A 19162-nucleotide genomic window follows, 5' to 3' on the forward strand; every position below is an offset into this window, starting at 1 on the left:
CCCATTTCACATTACAGTAGTTGTGTGTGCCATTTCCCATTCATTCCCACCTCTTCATAGTGTTTGCTGTGTGTTACTCCAACCTAGGGAGTAGCATGCATTGCAAACGCTTCACTCAGCAGCTGAAACCCTTCAAGAAGAAGAGGTTTGTCCATGGTCATTCAGTATTAATGCAGAAGCATTGTACTCCTTGTCATGCAGTTTCAAGAGCAGGGACTTTTTTAAAAACATTTTTATCGTAAAGATCAAAAGATCTCGAAAATAAATTAAAACTGGCAAAGATCCTTTTGGATGAAAAGCCTCGGCAGAAAAATGAGTAAAGGATATTGATCCATTGATTGGAGAATGAACACTTATATAGTTGCCACGACTGCATTCTCTGGCAGGCATGCAGACAGGTTAAGAGAACAACATGAAGGGAAATAGGCCAACAAAGGTCATGTAGACAGTGATACTGAATTAGATATCAAAAAGTCATGGAGGACATAAGGGACAGAGACAAAACAGGAAGAGGGACAGAGACAAAACAGGAAGAGAGACAGAGACAAAACAGGAAGAGGGACAGAGACAAAAACAGGAAGAGGGACAGAGAAAGACAACGGGAGAAAAGAGAAGAGAGAGAAAGGAGTAGTCTGCAGCTGCACCACCCCAGCCCCAGCACGAAGGGGTGGAGGGTAGGACAGGACATGAGAGGTCTACAGGGGGCAGGCTGACCGTAGAGGCACTCAGGGAGGTCTTGGCCGGACACCAGACAGTGCCTGAGGCGGCACCGGTGGTAAGGGCACTGTTGCAGGTGGAGGGCCACGGCCCCGTCCAGAGAGGAAAAACACAGGAGGGCCGGGTCAGTGGAGAACCCCTTCAGCAGCTGGGTTACATGGTGCTCGTCTAGGGCCTCTGAGATGGAAGAGGCGGAGCGAAGAAGAGATCACGGTGGAGGAGGAGGCGTAGGAGGAGTGAAAGGCTGTAGGTGGACAAGCATGTTCACAATAATTCATTCAATCATTCAAAATAAAGAAGGCTGCATGTCCCAGGCTCTCTCATCCACTCAATTGACAGAGTCACCATCTTTGATGTTCATGGGGTAATGCACATTGGAAGCTTTAAAATGCAATGACAGGCATGTCAGTCAAAATGCCTCCTTGCTAGTCATGATCACCAGAGACAGAGAAGGCTTCTCAACATCAAAGAAAGGACAATGCTTTCTATCCAGACATAACACTGAACTGCAACTACAAACGAGGCATCAATGTTTTCATTTAGAATCCAAAGTGTAATCTCAAGGGGAATAGAGTTCATAGAAAGGTCAACCAGAATACCAGACAATGGGAACAGAGACTTCTGAGTAGTACCTAGTACCTTCAGAAAGACTAAACTACTGCACAGACAGAGATATCTGCCTCAGATATTAGCACAATGTCAATCTCAAAATATATCTACCTTTGATCTAAAGGCATCTTTCGTTCCAACACAGTATGGTGACACCTTGACTGTGTGATGTCTAACTTCAAAAGTCAAAACACCGTCTGCATAGAGGTCTGAACCCAAAGACAACAGTTGTTAATGGGCAGATGGAGAAGGTTCGCTACATGGATGAGGAGGTCTGTTGGGAACCGTAGGTCGTATGAACAGAAGAGTTACTGTGCCTCAGTAACACACACGGGCGCTAGCAGACACACACACGTACATTGTAATATTGTTGTATGGTGGCATCATACATTTTGTGTTGTGAATATGTGGTGGTCTGACAGTGTTATATGATGTCCTGTTTTATATTTTGTTTTATGTGTGATGTAAGTGTCTTAATGTGTTTGGACCCCAGGAAGAGTAGTAATGGGGATCCCTAATAAAATACAAACTGAGCATATCCCTGTTCTCGCCCGGTTCAGGAACATACTGTACGTTCCATTCTGAGGGTGTCCCGAAAGAGGTGGCGGCACACTATGGAGTGTGGAGACACTACACCATTTGTCCACCCCACTTTTCAGTAAGTACTGCCAGATTACACAGCTTTATTTATGCTTCATACTTGATGCAGGGCCAGACCTTACTGAAACCAACCCACCTCTCGGCGTGGGCTGCACAGACCCTAGGCCTAGGGCCTAGTATAAAACCACATTGCAGTGAGTGCCAGTAGAAGTTCGTCCAAATCTGTCAACACAGACGCAGAAACCATGTATCGAATATCGCAATTAGAGGCTGTGTCCAGTCTGGTCCTAGTAGAGGCTGTGTCCAGTCTGGTCCTAGTACAGAGGCTGTGTCCAGTCTGGTCCTAGTACAGAGGCTGTGTCCAGTCTGGTCCTAGTACAGAGGCTGTGTCCAGTCTGGTCCTAGTACAGAGGCTGTGTCCAGTCTGGTCCTAGTACAGAGGCTGTGTCCAGTCTGGTCCTAGTACAGAGGCTGTGTCCAGTCTGGTCCCAGTACAGAGGCTGTGTCCAGTCTGGTCCTAGTAGCCAGATGACCCAGGCACTTGGATAACATCTAATAGTGCTTTTTTTACCCTAATTCAATGCAAGACTCACTCAATCTGTTTAACTGAGTGAAAGCCAGGCCCAGGGTCGGCAGTTTGAATGTGTCCCTCTACCTCTTCATTCTCCAAGCTACAGGAAAATACCATCAGGTGTAATTCACAAAACATGTATTTATATCTGTACAGTATATAACACTAAAGCCATTGTGTCGGGCAAAAATGCTGAATTCAACCACTCTTACTTTCATACCACAGCAGCTCAGCTCCTAAACATTGTCTGACATGTCAAAGGATTCATCCATGCATTACAAACTCATCCAACCGCTGCCTGGACATCTATACCGTACCAATATCTTTCATAGCACAGTGCATAGCAACACGACTCGCTTCAGACCAGTAAAACAGATGGGGAAAACATTATTGTGAACACGTTCACATAAAGCAACACGTATACTGCAACATCTCTTCTATAGCGCACGGTGTAACGTGAATACCCTTTCTCTCAGTCAGTCACTAATTGGTTCGGCCACGTTTGAACACCAACCATTCATTAAAATGAATTTGATAGATTCACCGACATGGTTATGAGTGTGAGTGATGGGACCAGGTTTCATGTTAACCCTTTCATCCTTTACCCATCGTATTAAATCAGTAGGTTTAGCATGAACTCATAGTTTTCATTGGGTCAAAATGAATGAGCTCTCATCCAAGAGTTGAACAAGAGATTTGCCAGTTATTTCAGAAATAAAAAGGTTGTTTTTGAAAGGCGATGAATTAGCTTTAAACACGTGGGTTGTGCTTATCAAAAAGTAGACTGGAATGGTGGAGGGGCTAACCATCTCTCCAGAGAATGGGTTTGAATGAACAAAAGGAGCATGTGATGATATGTACACACAGCCACACAAGGCGATGTATTCCATGTACATACACCCTGCAGGAAAACGGCGGGTCAGAGAGACGTGTATTAACAGGTGAAATCAGTGTCAAGGCAGAACACAGATGGTGTTAAGAGTGAGGGTCCAAACCAAACAGATGGAGACAGGACGTTTTGTGAAGTAGAAACTCAAGAGAAATGGAGATCCTGATATAATGATGTAATTATGCAGCCAATGTCAAACCCAAATAGTTTCCCCTAAAATACATGCAAGATGAAGGGAAACTGAGGAGTGGCGAGGTATACTTGTGGGGGAAAAAAAAAAGCAGACATACCATTAGTCGGATGCCTGGCATACGACACAGAAAATCTCTTTATTGCCGGCGTAGAGAACAGCTCTGAGGAAATAAGAAGGGTGTTACTGTTAACACGCCCGTATCTAGTGTCTGAGTGCATGTGTACGTGTGTGTGTGTGTCTGTGTCTGTTTTCCTGACCCCATGCGTGTCTTCAAACTCTCTGAAGTAGGGCCCCTCTCGGATGCTGCAGCTACATTATGGGTGGGTGTGTGTGTCTCTGTCCGTGGTGAGCCATACGCAGCACGGGAAGGGCTAACGGAGGAATAACAGAGAATGTGGATGGGATCACAAAGTGAATGTACAACTCAGCTGTGGTTGTTCTGAACGGTGTGCAGACAGAGGACTGACATTAGGCACTGGTGAAGTGGGCTTTTGAAGACATCACCGATTGCCTAAAAATGTCCTTTAGCTCAACTTTAATCTTTCTGGAACACTAACTGACTTTTCAGTCTATGACAAAATGATCTGGAATGATCTGGAAATTAAACATACGATGAAGGCAAGTGAAATTGAACACCAATACGCCTATATTGAAATACTGTAATCATCTGGATTTGTGTCTGTAAACACAATCATTATTGCTTATTCGTCTTTGTAACCTACCAGTGAATTGTGAGAAATAGAGGGTTGCAAAATCACACTTTAAAACACTGGAGACACACCCCATTATACACACACACACCATCAGAGAAAAGCTTTGGTGTTATTCTAAAAAAAACACACTTGTCAAACTCTCTAGTCTCATAAAAGCAAAAGATGCCATAACATCTCAAATCATAATATTAAAGCAACCATTTCATGAAGCGTGACATCACCTGTATGGTGGAAACAAAGTACACAGTGACGGCCAGTGGACAAAATGGGAACTTCAGTTCAACCCGCAGTGGGACAACCTATCCTCTCCACATGCATGGGGCAGGTCATACAGTAAGTATGTCCTTTAAGCCAATCCAGTGGGGTGGGAGGATGCGGGCGGGTGGATGGGGACTGAGGGGGGGGGGATGGGTCGGGGTTATCTTTGTACGCATTTGTTTGATTGTTTTTGTACCAGTCACCCCCCCCCCCCCCCCCCCGAAGAAAAAATACAAAACTAAATAAAAAAAGTTGGTCACAATTCTTTTGGCCAATCTATGCGCTCCAACATTCCCAGTCATACCAGTTATGCCCTGATGAAAACATTGGGATAATCAGAGTTTCATGTTTATGGCTCCAATAATAGTCAACTCACTGTCTCACTCTATAGTGAGTCAGGAAATTGTGGTAAGCAACTGGGAATTATGTAATGCTGGATTAAATCGATCTCAAAACAGATTTGATCCATTTACAATCCAGGGTTTCCCCAAATTAAAGGGTTAACGATTAAAAACAGACATTTCTGTAGATAGCAGTCTGATAGCGAAAATTCCCTGTTGATTAACAAATCCTTTCCCCCCCTAGCTATGACTACCATATGACATGCACACTGACACAGAGCATATCAAAAATATAGACAAGATTTACCTAATCACACACAGGTTATGTCACGTAATCAACGAATGGCCATATTGCTTTGATTAGGAAAAGCGAGATTATTGGTCATGGGTAACGTGTTTGATTGTGTCCAATACCAATCATGCTCAGCATACACTGTGTAGTCAAACAATTCTTAGCATATAATCACGAATGCGGTCTCTGTCATGCTGTTGGGGGGAATCCCTCAAGCAGAGGATTGCTCTAAAGCAGGGGTGTCAAATGACTAAAACCACATTGAAACTGTAGAAATGATAATGGACCTACTAAATTCCTACAGTTTCTTGACCGTGTCCAGCACGCTAATAATTACCTAAATGAAAGCTAGACAGTCAGGGAGCATCGAAAAATCCCCCACATTTTTTGGGGCAACTTTTGACGGCAAGGTAACAACCAATTTTCAGTGTGGCCCTCCGGACCTCGTTGAAGACCGAATGCGGCCCCTGGGGCAAAATGTGTTTGACATCCCTGTTCTAGAGACTGAAGAAAGGAGGAGGGAAAGAGGGGGGCCTTAGATACATTCTCTATTGACCTCTGGCCTCCGCAGCCATAGATACATTCTCTATTGACCTCTGGCCTCCGCAGACTTAGATACATTCTCTCCACTCTGACTCTCTATTGAACTATGGCCTCCATAGCCCAGGCTACTCTGACCTCTGGCCCCCATAGCCCAGGCTACTCTGACCTCTGGCCCCCATAGCCCAGGCTACTCTGACCTCTGGCCCCCATAGCCCAGGCTACTCTGACCTCTGGCCCCCATAGCCCAGGCTACTCTGACCTCTGGCCCCCATAGCCCAGGCTACTCTGACCTCTGGCCCCCATAGCCCAGGCTACTCTGACCTCTGGCCTACATAGCCCAGGCTACTCTGACCTCTGGCCTACATAGCCCAGGCTACTCTGACCTCTGGCCTACATAGCCCAGGCTACTCTGACCTGGGAGCTTTGGCTGCTGGACCTACCTACTGTATGCAGTGATGTCAGCTATGCAGCCATCAGAAAGGGAGAGAGAGAGAGAGAGAGAGATAAAGAAAGAGAGCGAGAGCTACAGAAAGAGAGAGAGAGCTAGCGAGCGACAGCCACAGACAGAGGGAGAGACAGAAAGACACGCAGACCGACAGAGAGCGTGCGAGAGCGAGAGAACGAACAGATAGTGAGGTCATTCACATGACCCAGAGAGATCAGTAAGATAGTGCTGATGTCAGGGGGGCAGAAATATGACAGTGGCAGCAGTGGTTGGCACAGGGGGGCAGAAATATGACAGTGGCAGCAGTGGTTGGCACAGGGGGGCAGAAATATGACTGTGGCAGCAGTGGTTGGCACAGGGGAGCAGAAACCAGATACCCACCTAGGCCAGTCTGTTTAATCTCGGGGGACTGGCGCGAGCATGAGGGGAAGAGGCGGTAGGAGGCACCCTTGGAGGAGGTGGGCAGGGTCTCGGAGAGGGCCTGGGTGGGGACAGGGAGACATGGTCACAGTGAGACAGACAGCGACAGACAAACAGCTGACTGTCAGACAGGTAGTTAAATAACCAGGCAGACATGCAGTCTGGATTTACTTGTAAAAACACAAAAATGACTTGACTAATCATCACTAATAAAGACATAGTACACAGACCACGTAGTCTACTGAGCCCAAGTTTAATAATCAGTGGTGTAAAGCACTTAAGTAAAAATACTTTAAAGTACTACTTAAGTAGTTTTTATGGGTATCTGTACTTTACTATTTATATTTGACAACTTTCACTTTACTGCATTCCTAAAGAAAATAATGTACTTTTTACATCATACATTTTCCTTGACACCCAAAAGTGCTTGTTACATTTTGAATGCTTAGCAGGACAGGAAAATGGTACAGTTCAAGCACTGATCAAGAGAACATCCCAGGTCATCCCTACTGCCTCTGATCTGGCAGACTCACTACATACACAAGCTTTGTTTGTAAATTATGTCTGAGTGTTGGAATGTGTTTATCCCTAAATATAAACTCAAAAATAGTGACGTCTGGTTTGCGTAATATAAGTAATTTGAAATTATTTATATACTTTTACTTTAGATACTTATGTATATTTTAGCAATTACATTTACTTTTGATACTTAAAAGAAAAATCCACCCAAAACCACTCATTCCTTTAATTTACAGTGTTAAATAACACTAATATGTGAGAACAATATTTTTTTGTCAACAAATGTTTCATTTTGCCGTTAGTCCCCTGTAGCTCAGTTGGTAGAGCATTGCGCTTGCAACGCCAGGGTTGTGGGTTCGTTTCCCACGGGGGGCCAGTATGAAAAAATGTATGCACTCACTAACTGTAAGTCGCTCTGGATAAGAGCGTCTGCTAAATTACTAAAATGTAATGGATCGTTGTGGAAATCTATTGCATCTCAAATCTACTACAAAATCCACAATGCAATGCTCTCTCTATGGGCTGGCTGGCTAGCTAGCAAACATGGCTACACACAATAATACCAAAGACGATATCAGCATGTAACATAGCTAGCTAGCTGTAAAATCACCTAAAATTGCTCTATCAATTTAGGAGTCTACAATATCACCATCTTGAACCTGCAGATCGACGTGCCTCACAGAGTGGAGTCTAACATTCGCAACAGCAGATATACTTTTGAGGAGATAGGAAACGTTGCCCATGCTACGTCAGTGGGCCACGCGGTGCATTCTGGGCGATTCTGGGACAAGCAGAGCTCTCCTTCGAGGAGAGAATGGGAGTCTAATGGGCGCTAGCTCAAAAACCCAACATTAGCACAAATTTCGTCAACAAGAAGTACAACATTACAAATGTTTTCAGAGATTTGAGATAATGAACTTTCTAACTGTAGTATCATATAGCTTTGGAATCGTGACATTGCGTACTTTCGAGGAAAATAGGCACGTTTCTCGACATATACACTGACTTTGAGAAGGGATTGCGTGACGATTGGCTTAGCAACCGCGTGACGCAGCATGACATCGTGAACGCGATTGGTCGACAGTCTGCTGGGTGGGGCGTTATACGTTGCTCCATTCATTGGATTCCTGTCTCCTTTCTATAATATCAATTCAATTCAATTTCAATTTAAGGGCTTTATTGGCATGGGAAACGTGTGTTAACATTGCCAAAGCAAGTGAAGTAGATAGTAAACAAAAGTGAAATAAACAATAAATATTAACAGTAAACATTACACTCAGAAGTTTCAAAAGAATAAAGACATTTCAAATGTCATATTATGTATATATACAGTGTTGTAACAATGTGCAAATAGTTAAAGTACAAATGGGAAAATAAATAAACATAAATATGGGTTGTATTTACAATGGTGTTTGTTCTTCACTGGTTGCCCTTTTCTTGTGGCAACAGGTCACAAATCTTGCAGCTGTGATGGCACACTGTGGTTTTTCACCCAGTAGATAAGGGAGTTTATCAAAATTGGGTTTGTTTTCGAATTCTTTGTGGATCGCTGTAATCTGAGGGAAATATGTGTCTCTAATATGGTCATACATTTGGCAGGAGGTTAGGAAGTGCAGCTCAGTTTCCACCTCATTTTGTGGGCAGTGTGCACATAGCCTGTCTTCTCTTGAGAGCCAGGTCTGCCTACGGCGGCCTTTCTCAATAGCAAGGCTATGCTCACTGAGTCTGTACATAGTCAAAGCTTTCCTTAAGTTTGGGTCAGTCACAGTGGTCAAGTATTCTGCCACTGTGTACTCTCTGTTTAGGGCCAAATAGCATTCTAGTTTGCTCTGTTTTTTTGTTTGTTCTTTCCAATGTGTCAAGTAATTCTCTTTTTTTTTTCTCATGATTTGGTTGGGTCTAGTTGTGTTGTTGTTGTTGTTGTCCTGGGGCTGTGTGGGGTCTGTTTGTGTTTGTGAACAGAGCCCCAGGACAAGCTTACTTAGGGGACTCTTCTCCAAGTTCATCTCTCTGTAGGTGATGGCTTTGTTATGGAAGGTTTGGGAATCGCTTCCTTTTAAGTGGTTATAGAATTTAACGGCTCTTTTCTGGATTTTGATAATTAGCGGGTATTGGCCTAATTCTGCTCTGCATGCATTATTTGGTGTTTTACGTTGTACACGGAGGATGTTTTTGCAGAATTCTGCATGCAGAGTCTCAATTTGGTGTTTGTCCCATTTTGTGAATTCTTGGTTGGTGAGCGGACCCCAGACCTCAGAACCATAAAGGGCAATGGGTTCTATAACTGATTCAAGTATTTTTAGCCAGATCCTAATTGGTATGTCAAATTCTCTGGCTACGGCACCATACAATGCACCGCACCCTGGACTAGAGGCAGACAGATAGGAAAAATGTGCTAGACCCTCCGTTAAATTACACATTTCTCGAGGTAGGAATATCGCAAAAATATGATCAATGGCTCATTCGAGAGAAGACATCCTCCTGAGTTATGACACCTGCCAGTATTGAAATCTGACATGTATGATATGTTTTCGCACTCTAGTGTAGTGAGAGCGACTTTATCACAGTGCTATGTCATACCAGACATATTTGTTCCTGCTTGAACACCAATAACTCAGATACACATGAAAACATGAAATGACCCTGGGAATCAATAGATAGTCGGGAGAGACACTTAAGTGTTTTAGTACTATATCTCTTGACACAATGATGAAAATAATCATGGCCTCTAAACCTTCAAGCTGCATACTGGATCCTATTCCTACTAAACTGCTGAAGGAGCTGCTTCCTGTGCTTGGCCCTCCTATGTTGAACATAATAAACAGCTCTCTATCCACCGGATGTGTACCAAACTCACTAAAAGTGGCAGTGATAAAGCCTCTCTTGAAAAAGCCAAACCTTGACCCGGAAAATATAAAAAACTATCGGCCTATATCGAATCTTCCATTCCTCTCAAAAATTTTAGAAAAAGCTGTTGCGCAGCAACTCACTGCCTTTCTGAAGACAAACAATGTATACGAAATGCTTCAGTCTGGTTTTAGACCCCATCATAGCACTGAGACTGCACTTGTGAAGGTGGTAAATGACCTTTTAATGGCGTCAGACCGAGGCTCTGCATCTGTCCTCGTGCTACTAGACCTTAGTGCTGCCTTTGACACCATCGATCACCACATTCTTTTGGAGAGACTGGAAACCCAAATTGGTCTACACGGACAAGTTCTGGCCTGGTTTAGATCCTACCTGTCGGAAAGATATCAGTTTGTCTCTGTGAATGGTCTGTCCTCCGACAAATCAACTGTACATTTCGGTGTTCCTCAAGGTTCCGTTTTAGGACCACTATTGTTTTCACTATATATTTTACCTCTTGGGGATGTTATTCGAAAACATAATGTTAACTTTCACTGCTATGCGGATGACACACAGCTGTACATTTCAATGAAGCATGGTGAAGCCCCAAAATTGCCCTCGCTAGAAGCCTGTGTTTCAGACATAAGGAAGTGGATGGCTGAAAACTTTTTACTTTTAAACTCGGACAAAACAGAGATGCTTGTTCTAGGTCCCAAGAAACAAAGAGATCTTCTGTTAAATCTGACAATTCATCTTGATGGTTGTAAAGTCGTCTCAAATAAAACTGTGAAGGACCTAGGCGTTACTCTTGACCCTGATCTCTCTTTTGACGAACATATCAAGACTGTTTCAAGGACAGCTTTTTTCCATCTACGTAACATTGCAAAAATCAGAAATTTTCTGTCCAAAAATGATGCAGAAAATTTAATCCATGCATTTGTTACTTCTAGGTTAGACTACTGCAATGCTCTATTTTCCGGCTACCCGGATAAAGCACTAAATAAACTTCAGTTAGTGCTAAATACGGCTGCTAGAATCCTGACTAGAACCAAGAAATTTGATCATATTACTCCAGTGCTAGCTTCCCTACACTGGCTTCCTGTTAAGGCAAGGGCTGATTTCAAGGTTTTACTGTTAACCTATAAAGCGTTACATGGGCTTGCTCCTACCTATCTTTCCGAGTTGGTCCTGCCGTACATACCAATACGTACGCTACGGTCACAAGACGCAGGCCTCCTAATTGTCCCTAGAATTTCTAAGCAAACAGCGGGAGGCAGGGCTTTCTCCTATAGATCTCCATTTTTATGGAACAGTCTGCCTACCCATGTGAGAGACGCAGACTCGGTCTCAACCTTTAAGTCTTTAATGAAGACTTATCTCTTCAGTAGGTCATATGATTGAGTGTAGTCTGGCCCAGGAGTGTGAAGGTGAACGGAAAGGCTGGAGCAACGAACAGCCCTTGCTGTCTCTGCCAGGCCGGTTCCCCTCTCCACTGGGGTTCTCTGCCTCTAACCCTGTTGCAGGGGCTGAGTCACTGGCTTGCTGGTGCTCTTTCATGCCGTCCCTGGGAGGGGTGCGTCACTTGAGTGGGTTGAGTTACTGACGTGATCTTCCTGTCTGGGTTGGCGCCCCCCCCTTGGTTTGTGCTGTGGTGGAGACCTCTGTGGGCTATACTCGGCCTTGTCTCAGGATTGTAAGTTGGTGGTTGGGGATATCCCTCTAGTGGTGCGGGGGCTGTGCTTTGGCGGAGTGGGTGGGGTTATATCCTTCCTGTTTGGCCCTGTCCGGGGGTTTCTTCGGATGGGGCCACAGTGTCTCCGGACCGCTCCTGTCTCAGCCTCCAGTATTTATGCTGCAGTAGTTTATGTGTCGGGGGGCTGGGGTTAGTTGGTTATACCTGGAGTACTTCTCCTGTCTTATCCAGTGTCCTGTGTGAATTTAAGTATGCTCTCTCTAATTCTCTCGTTCTCTCTTTCTCTCTGAGAACCTGAGCCCTAGGACCATACGTCAGGACTACCGGGCATGATGACACCTTGCTGTCCCCAGTCCGCCTGGCCTTGCTGCTATTCCAGTTTCAACTGTTCTGCCTGCGGCTACGAAACCCCTACCTGTCCCAGACCTGCTGTTTTCAACTCTTAATGATCGGCTATGAAAAGCCAACTGAGAGACCTGAGCCCTAAGACCATACGTCGGGACTACCGGCCGTGGTGACTCCTTGCTGTCCCCAGTCCGCCTGGCCTTGCTGCTATTCCAGTTTCAACTGTTCTGCCTGCGGCTACGAAACCCCTACCTGTCCCAGACCTGCTGTTTTCAACTCTTAATGATCGGCTATGAAAAGCCAACTGAGAGACCTGAGCCCTAGGACCATACGTCGGGACTACCGGCCGTGGTGACTCCTTGCTGTCCCCAGTCCGCCTGGCCTTGCTGCTATTCCAGTTTAAACTGTTCTGCCTGCGGTTATGGAACCCCTACCTGTCCCAGACCTGCTGTTTTAAACTCTTAATGATCGGCTATGAAAAGCCAACTGAGATTTATTCCTGATTATTATTTGACCATGCTTGTCACTTATGAACATTTTTGAACATCTTGGCATGGTTCTGTTATAATCTCCACCCGGCACAGCCAGAAGAGGACTGGCCACCCCTCATAGCCTGGTTCCTCTCTAGGTTTCTTCCTAGGTTTTGCCTTTCTAGGGAGTTTTTCCTAGCCACCGTGCTTCTACACCTGCATTACTAGCTGTTTGGGGTTTTAGGCTGGGTTTCTGTACAGCACTTCGAGATATTAGCTGATGTAAGAAGGGCTATATAAAATAAAATTGATTGAAATTGATTGAATAGAACATCACTCAGAGATGCACAAAAACAATATAACATTCAAAATGGCTGAACATTTCCTTTAAGTATATTTAAAACCAAATACTTTTAGACTTTTACTCAAGTAGTATTTTACTTTTACTTGAGTCATTTCATATTAAGGTATCTTTACTTTTACTCAAGTATGACAATTGGGTACTTTTTCCACCACTGTGAATAATCATCACTAATAGGGACATAGAACACAGACAATGTAATCTACTGAGCCTTTGATGCAAAGCACACACAAATGCCTGGGTGTTGTTCATCAGGCTACACAACAGAAAACATTTCAAAACGTTTAGCAACGGAAAACAGACATTTGTCCAGATAGTCACTCTCTGTTTCAAATTATTTTATTCTATTTGGTACCTATGAACATCAGTCTTAGAAAATCAGGTCTATCCCAGAGACTCAATATCTGAACAGATTCACGCTATGCCTGTGATTCAGAGGTGGATTGTACTGAATGTGGGAGAGAGGGCTAGGGTTAGAGAGGGCACACAGTAATGGATGTGACCCTGGTCAGGTACCTCCATGGAGCCAGTCTTACGGTTGCGGCTCATGGGGGATCTTTTGATGCTGATTGTCTCAGAGAGAGGCAGGGCCCGGTCAGTCTCGTCCTGTGATAGGTCCTCCAGACTTCCTTGGTTGGTCTGCTTCTCCTGGTTCTGGTTTGGATCAGAGAAAACGATAAGGGGGGGTTGTAGACACACACACACACACACACACACACGGACAACACACACAGACAACACACACAGACCTCAGCGGAGGCTGGCCGGAAGCCAAAGCCCAGAGGGATGTTCTCCTCGTCCTCACAGCCCTTCACCCCGGGACTGAAGTGGAGCTCCACGTGGAAACGCTCCTCTGAGCCAGGGTCCTGATCAACACACACACAGAGAAACACAAAACATTAAACATTATGTTAAACTTCAGAGACAGATAGACAGGCCTAACTAACCTTGTTGTTATCCTCATATAGCATGATGACTATCTGGGTCATGTAGTTGAGTTCAGAGACGGCACTGAGGTAATCCATGGCCTGTTTCCACTGCTGGTCCTTCACCTCCTGTCTCACACACACACACACACACACACACACACACACACACACACACACGACATTACAACCAGAGATACCTGGATCCTGCCAGTACTTTGTCTGTATGAGACAACTGCAAAATAAAAAAATAGTATGGGAACCCAAGTCTGCAATATTCATGACCACGTCTAGTATCACAATTGGTACTTTCAGTGAACTATCCCTTTACATTACAACAACAAAACCTGGTCCCAGATCTGTTTGTGCCATCTTGCAAACTCCTTGACCTATGATCATTGTCATGCCAAATCTGGGACCAAGATACTTACGTCCAGCAGTCCCCCGTAGCGGAAGATGCTGAGCAGTGAGTGGACGTGGCTCTCGCTGGTGAAATAGAGGCGGGTCCTGACGTGGCGCCCCGGAGACATGACCCCCCGCGAGTACCTGGAACACCAGAGGGAATGAAAGACAAAGGGTGATCACTCACTGGGGCTCGAGAGACACACCTCAAAGGAGGGTTAACTGATCCTAGCTCAGTGGCACTGAGCCTCCAACAGTGGCCACAAGCAGTGGGAGTGTATCAGAGTGACTCCAGAATCCAGACCAGCGCATTGCATACAGTGGCACTGCAACTCACAGTGGGTGCAGCTTATTGACGGCCTCGTCCTCATGGGTCCTCTGCATGTCCAGCTGGATCTTCTTCATCAGGGGCAGGCAGTAGGCCTGGGCGATGTCCATCTTCTCTGCCTTATTGATGCCATACTCCTAGAGAGAGAAACAGACAAATGCATGCTCAAAGGTATGTTATAAATACATTATTTTTGCCTTCAAATAAGACTCAGCTCAAGTTTTTACTTCTGTTGATAATTTTCTGAAAAGACAGAACAGTAATCAGGAGCCAGGATTACTGTACTTGAAGGGGTAGCAAAGTAAGCTTGGTCCGCATTAAGAATTGAAAAAGGAAATGACAAGGGAGGTAGAAAGGAGGTAGATGCAATATTGAGCCATAATCATCCACCGAGACTGAGGGGATGAGAGTTTGAAGTAACAGGCTCGTCTAGAATCCCTCCTCCTCCCTCTGTGCGTGCGGGTTCACATTTCTCTATCCAACCAGAGGCATAGAAACATCCAAGGGTCATGGGTCACCACTTAAGGTCTTTTACACTACAGCTCTCGTCCCGACTTAGTAGGTAAAAGGTGAATGTGTGTGTGTCTTCCCCTCACCTGAGGTATGACGATGTCGGCCAGGGCACGGGACAGCCTGAGCAGCTCCAGCGTGTCCTCCAGGCCCAGCGTGGCGTTGTGCTGCGTGTCGTACTTCACACAGTCATAGATGTCCGGGATCTTGCTGATGTCGTAGCGGCCGCTCTTATTCCGGAAGTCCCTTTCCAGCTTGGACCAGCGCTGCAGCATCAGCTCCAGGGTCTCGCTGTGGTACAGCTGCAGGTCTGGGAACAGGAACGGACTTAGCTTACAGGTACTTCTGTGTAGAAAACCATTGCTTTCAGTGTTGTTCTTTTTACCCAAGTCTGAAAACAGAAACCGCTCTGTCACAACAGCATTCAGCAGATATCGTAGGTTACTCAAGTAAACGTGGTTCTATGACCAGTACATTTCTGAACTAACTTGTCTAGCTAACTGTGGTGAAACAATTCACGTATTTACTGTTAGCTACCGCACCAGTCTTTGGTAGCAAATGTAACAGTGACTCCAAAGCTAGCAAAGGGTCTCCACTACAATCTCCAACCGTGTTCCTGGAGAGCTACCACCCTATATGTTTTTTTCTCTAACTACAGTTGTGACTAACCTGATTAAGCTTATCAACCAGCCAAATATTAGAATAAGGTGCGCTAGATTAGGGTTGGAGTGAAAACCTAGAGGATGGTAGATCTCCAGGAACAGGGTTGGAGAGAACCTAGAGGACGGTATCTCTCCAGGAACAGGGTTAGAGAGAACCTAGAGGACGGTATCTCTCCAGGAACAGGGTTAGAGAGAACCTAGAGGATGGTATCTCTCCAGGAACAGGGTTAGAGAGAACCTAGAGGATGGTATCTCTCCAGGAACAGGGTTGGAGAGAACCTAGAGGACGGTAGCTCTCCAGGAACAGGGTTGGAGAGAACCTAGAGGACGGTAGCTCTCCAGGAACAGGGTTGGAGAGAACCTAGAGGACGGTATCTCTCCAGGAACAGGGTTGGTGAGAACCTAGAGGACGGTAGCTCTCCAGGAACAGGGTTGGAGAGAGAACCTAGATGATGGTAGCTCTCCAGGAACAGGGTTGGAGAGAACCTAGAGGACGGTAGCTCTCCAGGAACAGGGTTGGTGAGAACCTAGAGGACGGTAGCTCTCCAGGAACAGGGTTGGAGAGAATCTAGAGGACGGTAGCTCTCCAGGAACAGGGTTGGAGAGAGAACCTAGATGATGGTAGCTCTCCAGGAACAGGGTTGGAGAGAGAACCTAGATGATGGTAGCTCTCCAGGAACAGGGTTGGAGAGAGAACCTAGAGGACGGTAGCTCTCCAGGAACAGGGTTAGAGAGAACCTAGAGGACGGTAGCTCTCCAGGAACAGGGTTAGAGAGAACCTAGAGGACGGTATCTCTCCAGGAACAGGGTTAGAGAGAACCTAGAGGACGGTATCTCTCCAGGAACAGGGTTAGAGAGAACCTAGAGGATGGTATCTCTCCAGGAACAGGGTTAGAGAGAACCTAGAGGATGGTATCTCTCCAGGAACAGGGTTGGAGAGAACCTAGAGGATGGTATCTCTCCAGGAACAGGGTTAGAGAGAACCTAGAGGATGGTATCTCTCCAGGAACAGGGTTGGAGAGAACCTAGAGGACGGTAGCTCTCCAGGAACAGGGTTGGAGAGAACCTAGAGGACGGTAGCTCTCCAGGAACAGGGTTGGAGAGAACCTAGAGGACGGTAGCTCTCCAGGAACAGGGTTGGAGAGAGAACCTAGATGATGGTAGCTCTCCAGGAACAGGGTTGGAGAGAGAACCTAGATGATGGTAGCTCTCCAGGAACAGGGTTGGAGAGCCCTGGTTTACATTGCGACAGGGTGGGGGATAGAGGACAGACCTGCAGATTTGGGGTCCTCCAGCCTCCTGCGGATCTGGGAGGTGAGGCTCTGGATGAGGGCGTAGACCTGGTCACACGTCCTCACTGGGTTCCCTATGATTTTCATAGAGCCGACCAGGGAGGGGCTGGCTGTAGGGGCCAGCTGCAACACATAGTAACAGTCACACGTTATTACAGTGGTACTAATAGTGAACGTAATAGTAATAATAGTAAACGTTGGTATCCATAACAGCTAGTGATGAAATGCTCTGCGAGACTTATCTGGAGATTGACAGAGATGTCATGCTCAGTCGATGGCTGTACGGTAAGGAATGAGTAGGAAACATGGTGGTAGATTGTTTCTAATCTCAAGAACACTGAAAGACTGCTCAAGTTGATGGAATTGTCGATGGAGTGAAACAATATGTAGTGGGTAACAATTTGTCTAATAGTTTACTTAAACCCTGCAGGTACAATACATATGATGCAGTTACTAATAATATATAATAATAATATATAATATTGTATAGTATAATGTATTGTAAAAATTGTAATGGACATGTATGATGTCTTAACATCTCAACGATTCTTAGTTGAATGCCTTATGAGACATTATAAGCTCATTCATGCTGATAACAACTTATAAAGGCATTATACCTACCTACCTGCATGCAGTAAGTCAAGTGTCGTTAACCATTTCAAAACAGGGCTTTCCTCCTATGCTTTTTCGACCACGATTGACTGGGTACTAGCGGTCTAAGGTTTGTAAGTCGCTCTGGATAAGAGCGTCTGCTAAATGATGTAAATGTAAGGGGTCTGCTGACTGTACCTTTTCGTAGTCGGCCTCAGTGAAGTCCTGGTCTTTCTGCATGATTTCATGGAGTCGCACTTTCACCCTCTGCTGGCAGTCGGTCAGAGACTCACTGTCGCTGTCCAGCATGCCGTTCATGTTGGCACTCTTCACCATCTGCACCAGGATGGGCGTCAGCTCTCCCTCCAGAGCCAGCAGACCCTACACACACAGTTAAGAGATACACATATGTTCACACATACCGTACACAGAAAGGGTTTATATATGCAAAGGTTTGGAGATATGACACTGAACACAAATTAAAGGAACAAGGCTAGTGAGCATACTGCACACACGTATACTGAAATATCTACAGGTGCGCGCACACACACACACACCTTGGCAAAAGCGGCAGCGGTCATCTGAACACGGCCTTCGTCTGAGGCGTAGATCTTGAGGTCGTGGCGGTAGGTGCTGTGTAAACGGAGCAGACCACAGCCAGGGAAACCGGCGTAGTCCCCTACAGGGTCACACACAGCAAGGCAATAACATCAGGCTTGCAGGACAGCAGAGCGGAAGGAACATCGGGCTTACAGGACATCACAGAGGAAGTGACATCGGGCTTACAGGACATCACAGAGGAAGTGACATCGGGCTTACAGGGCATCACAGAGGAAGTGACATCAGGCTTACAGGGCATCACAGAGGAAGGAACATCGGGCTTACAGGACATCACAGAGGAAGGAACATCGGGCTTACAGGGCATCACAGAGGAAGGAACATCGGGCTTACAGGGCATCACAGAGGAAGTGACATCAGGCTTACAGGGCATCACAGAGGAAGTGACATCAGGCTTACAGGGCATCACAGAGGAAGTAAGGTAGAGAGAGGAGAAAGGGTACCCACCAACAGCACAGACTCAGTGCAAAAACAAATATACACTGTAGGTGTGCATCTGCAGTTGATAAGGGAGGTAACATTGGTTATTTGGTGATTGAAAAACATGTCAACTGAATTCTGTTCACCTGAAAAGGAAACAGTCCTTCGTGCATCTCATACCTGGGATAAAAAATGGTTCAAAACACAAGGAATGAGGTTGAAATCCTAAACCACTACTCTTAAAGACCTGGGAAATTACATGATGAATACTCCTGCAGTGTGTTTAATTGTCTTCCATGATGAATACCCCACAAGACATGCCACAAGTGGTCTCTTCACAGTCCTCAAGTCCAGAACAGACTATGGGAGGAGGACCTTACTACATAGAGCCATGACTACATGGAACTCTATTCCACATCAAGTAACTCATGCAAGCATAAAAAAAAAAAAAACAGAAACAAATACACCTTATGGAACAGCGGGGACTGTGAAGCAACACAAACATAGACACAGACACATGCATACACACACACGATAACATACGCACTATACACACACGTACACATGGATTTTGTACTGTAGATATG

The 19162-nt window shown here is 45.5% G+C and overlaps 1 protein-coding gene across 2 annotated transcripts in view; it reads right to left on the reverse strand.

Annotated features, from left to right (window-relative positions):
- The window catches only part of LOC311148865 (inositol hexakisphosphate and diphosphoinositol-pentakisphosphate kinase 2-like), a 71797-nt gene that overhangs the window by 5847 nt on the left and 46788 nt on the right, over positions 1–19162 (reverse strand). The window contains exons 16-25 of one of the 2 annotated variants that reach the window (XM_084185859.1): positions 18095–18216; positions 17736–17918; positions 16928–17069; positions 15079–15302; positions 14492–14619; positions 14184–14298; positions 13774–13881; positions 13576–13692; positions 13343–13480; positions 6553–6652 (exon numbers count right to left, since the gene is read on the reverse strand). In XM_084185859.1, the coding sequence (XP_084041985.1) occupies positions 6553–6652; positions 13343–13480; positions 13576–13692; positions 13774–13881; positions 14184–14298; positions 14492–14619; positions 15079–15302; positions 16928–17069; positions 17736–17918; positions 18095–18216 (1377 nt within the window). Of the gene's footprint in view, positions 1–6552; positions 6653–12790; positions 13481–13575; positions 13693–13773; positions 13882–14183; positions 14299–14491; positions 14620–15078; positions 15303–16927; positions 17070–17735; positions 17919–18094; positions 18217–19162 lie in introns of those variants that run through there. The other variant, XM_084185858.1, reaches the window with a different exon arrangement.

This window comes from Coregonus lavaretus (assembly GCF_964263955.1).
Source record: "Coregonus lavaretus genome assembly, chromosome: 21".
NCBI lineage: Eukaryota > Metazoa > Chordata > Actinopteri > Salmoniformes > Salmonidae > Coregonus > Coregonus lavaretus.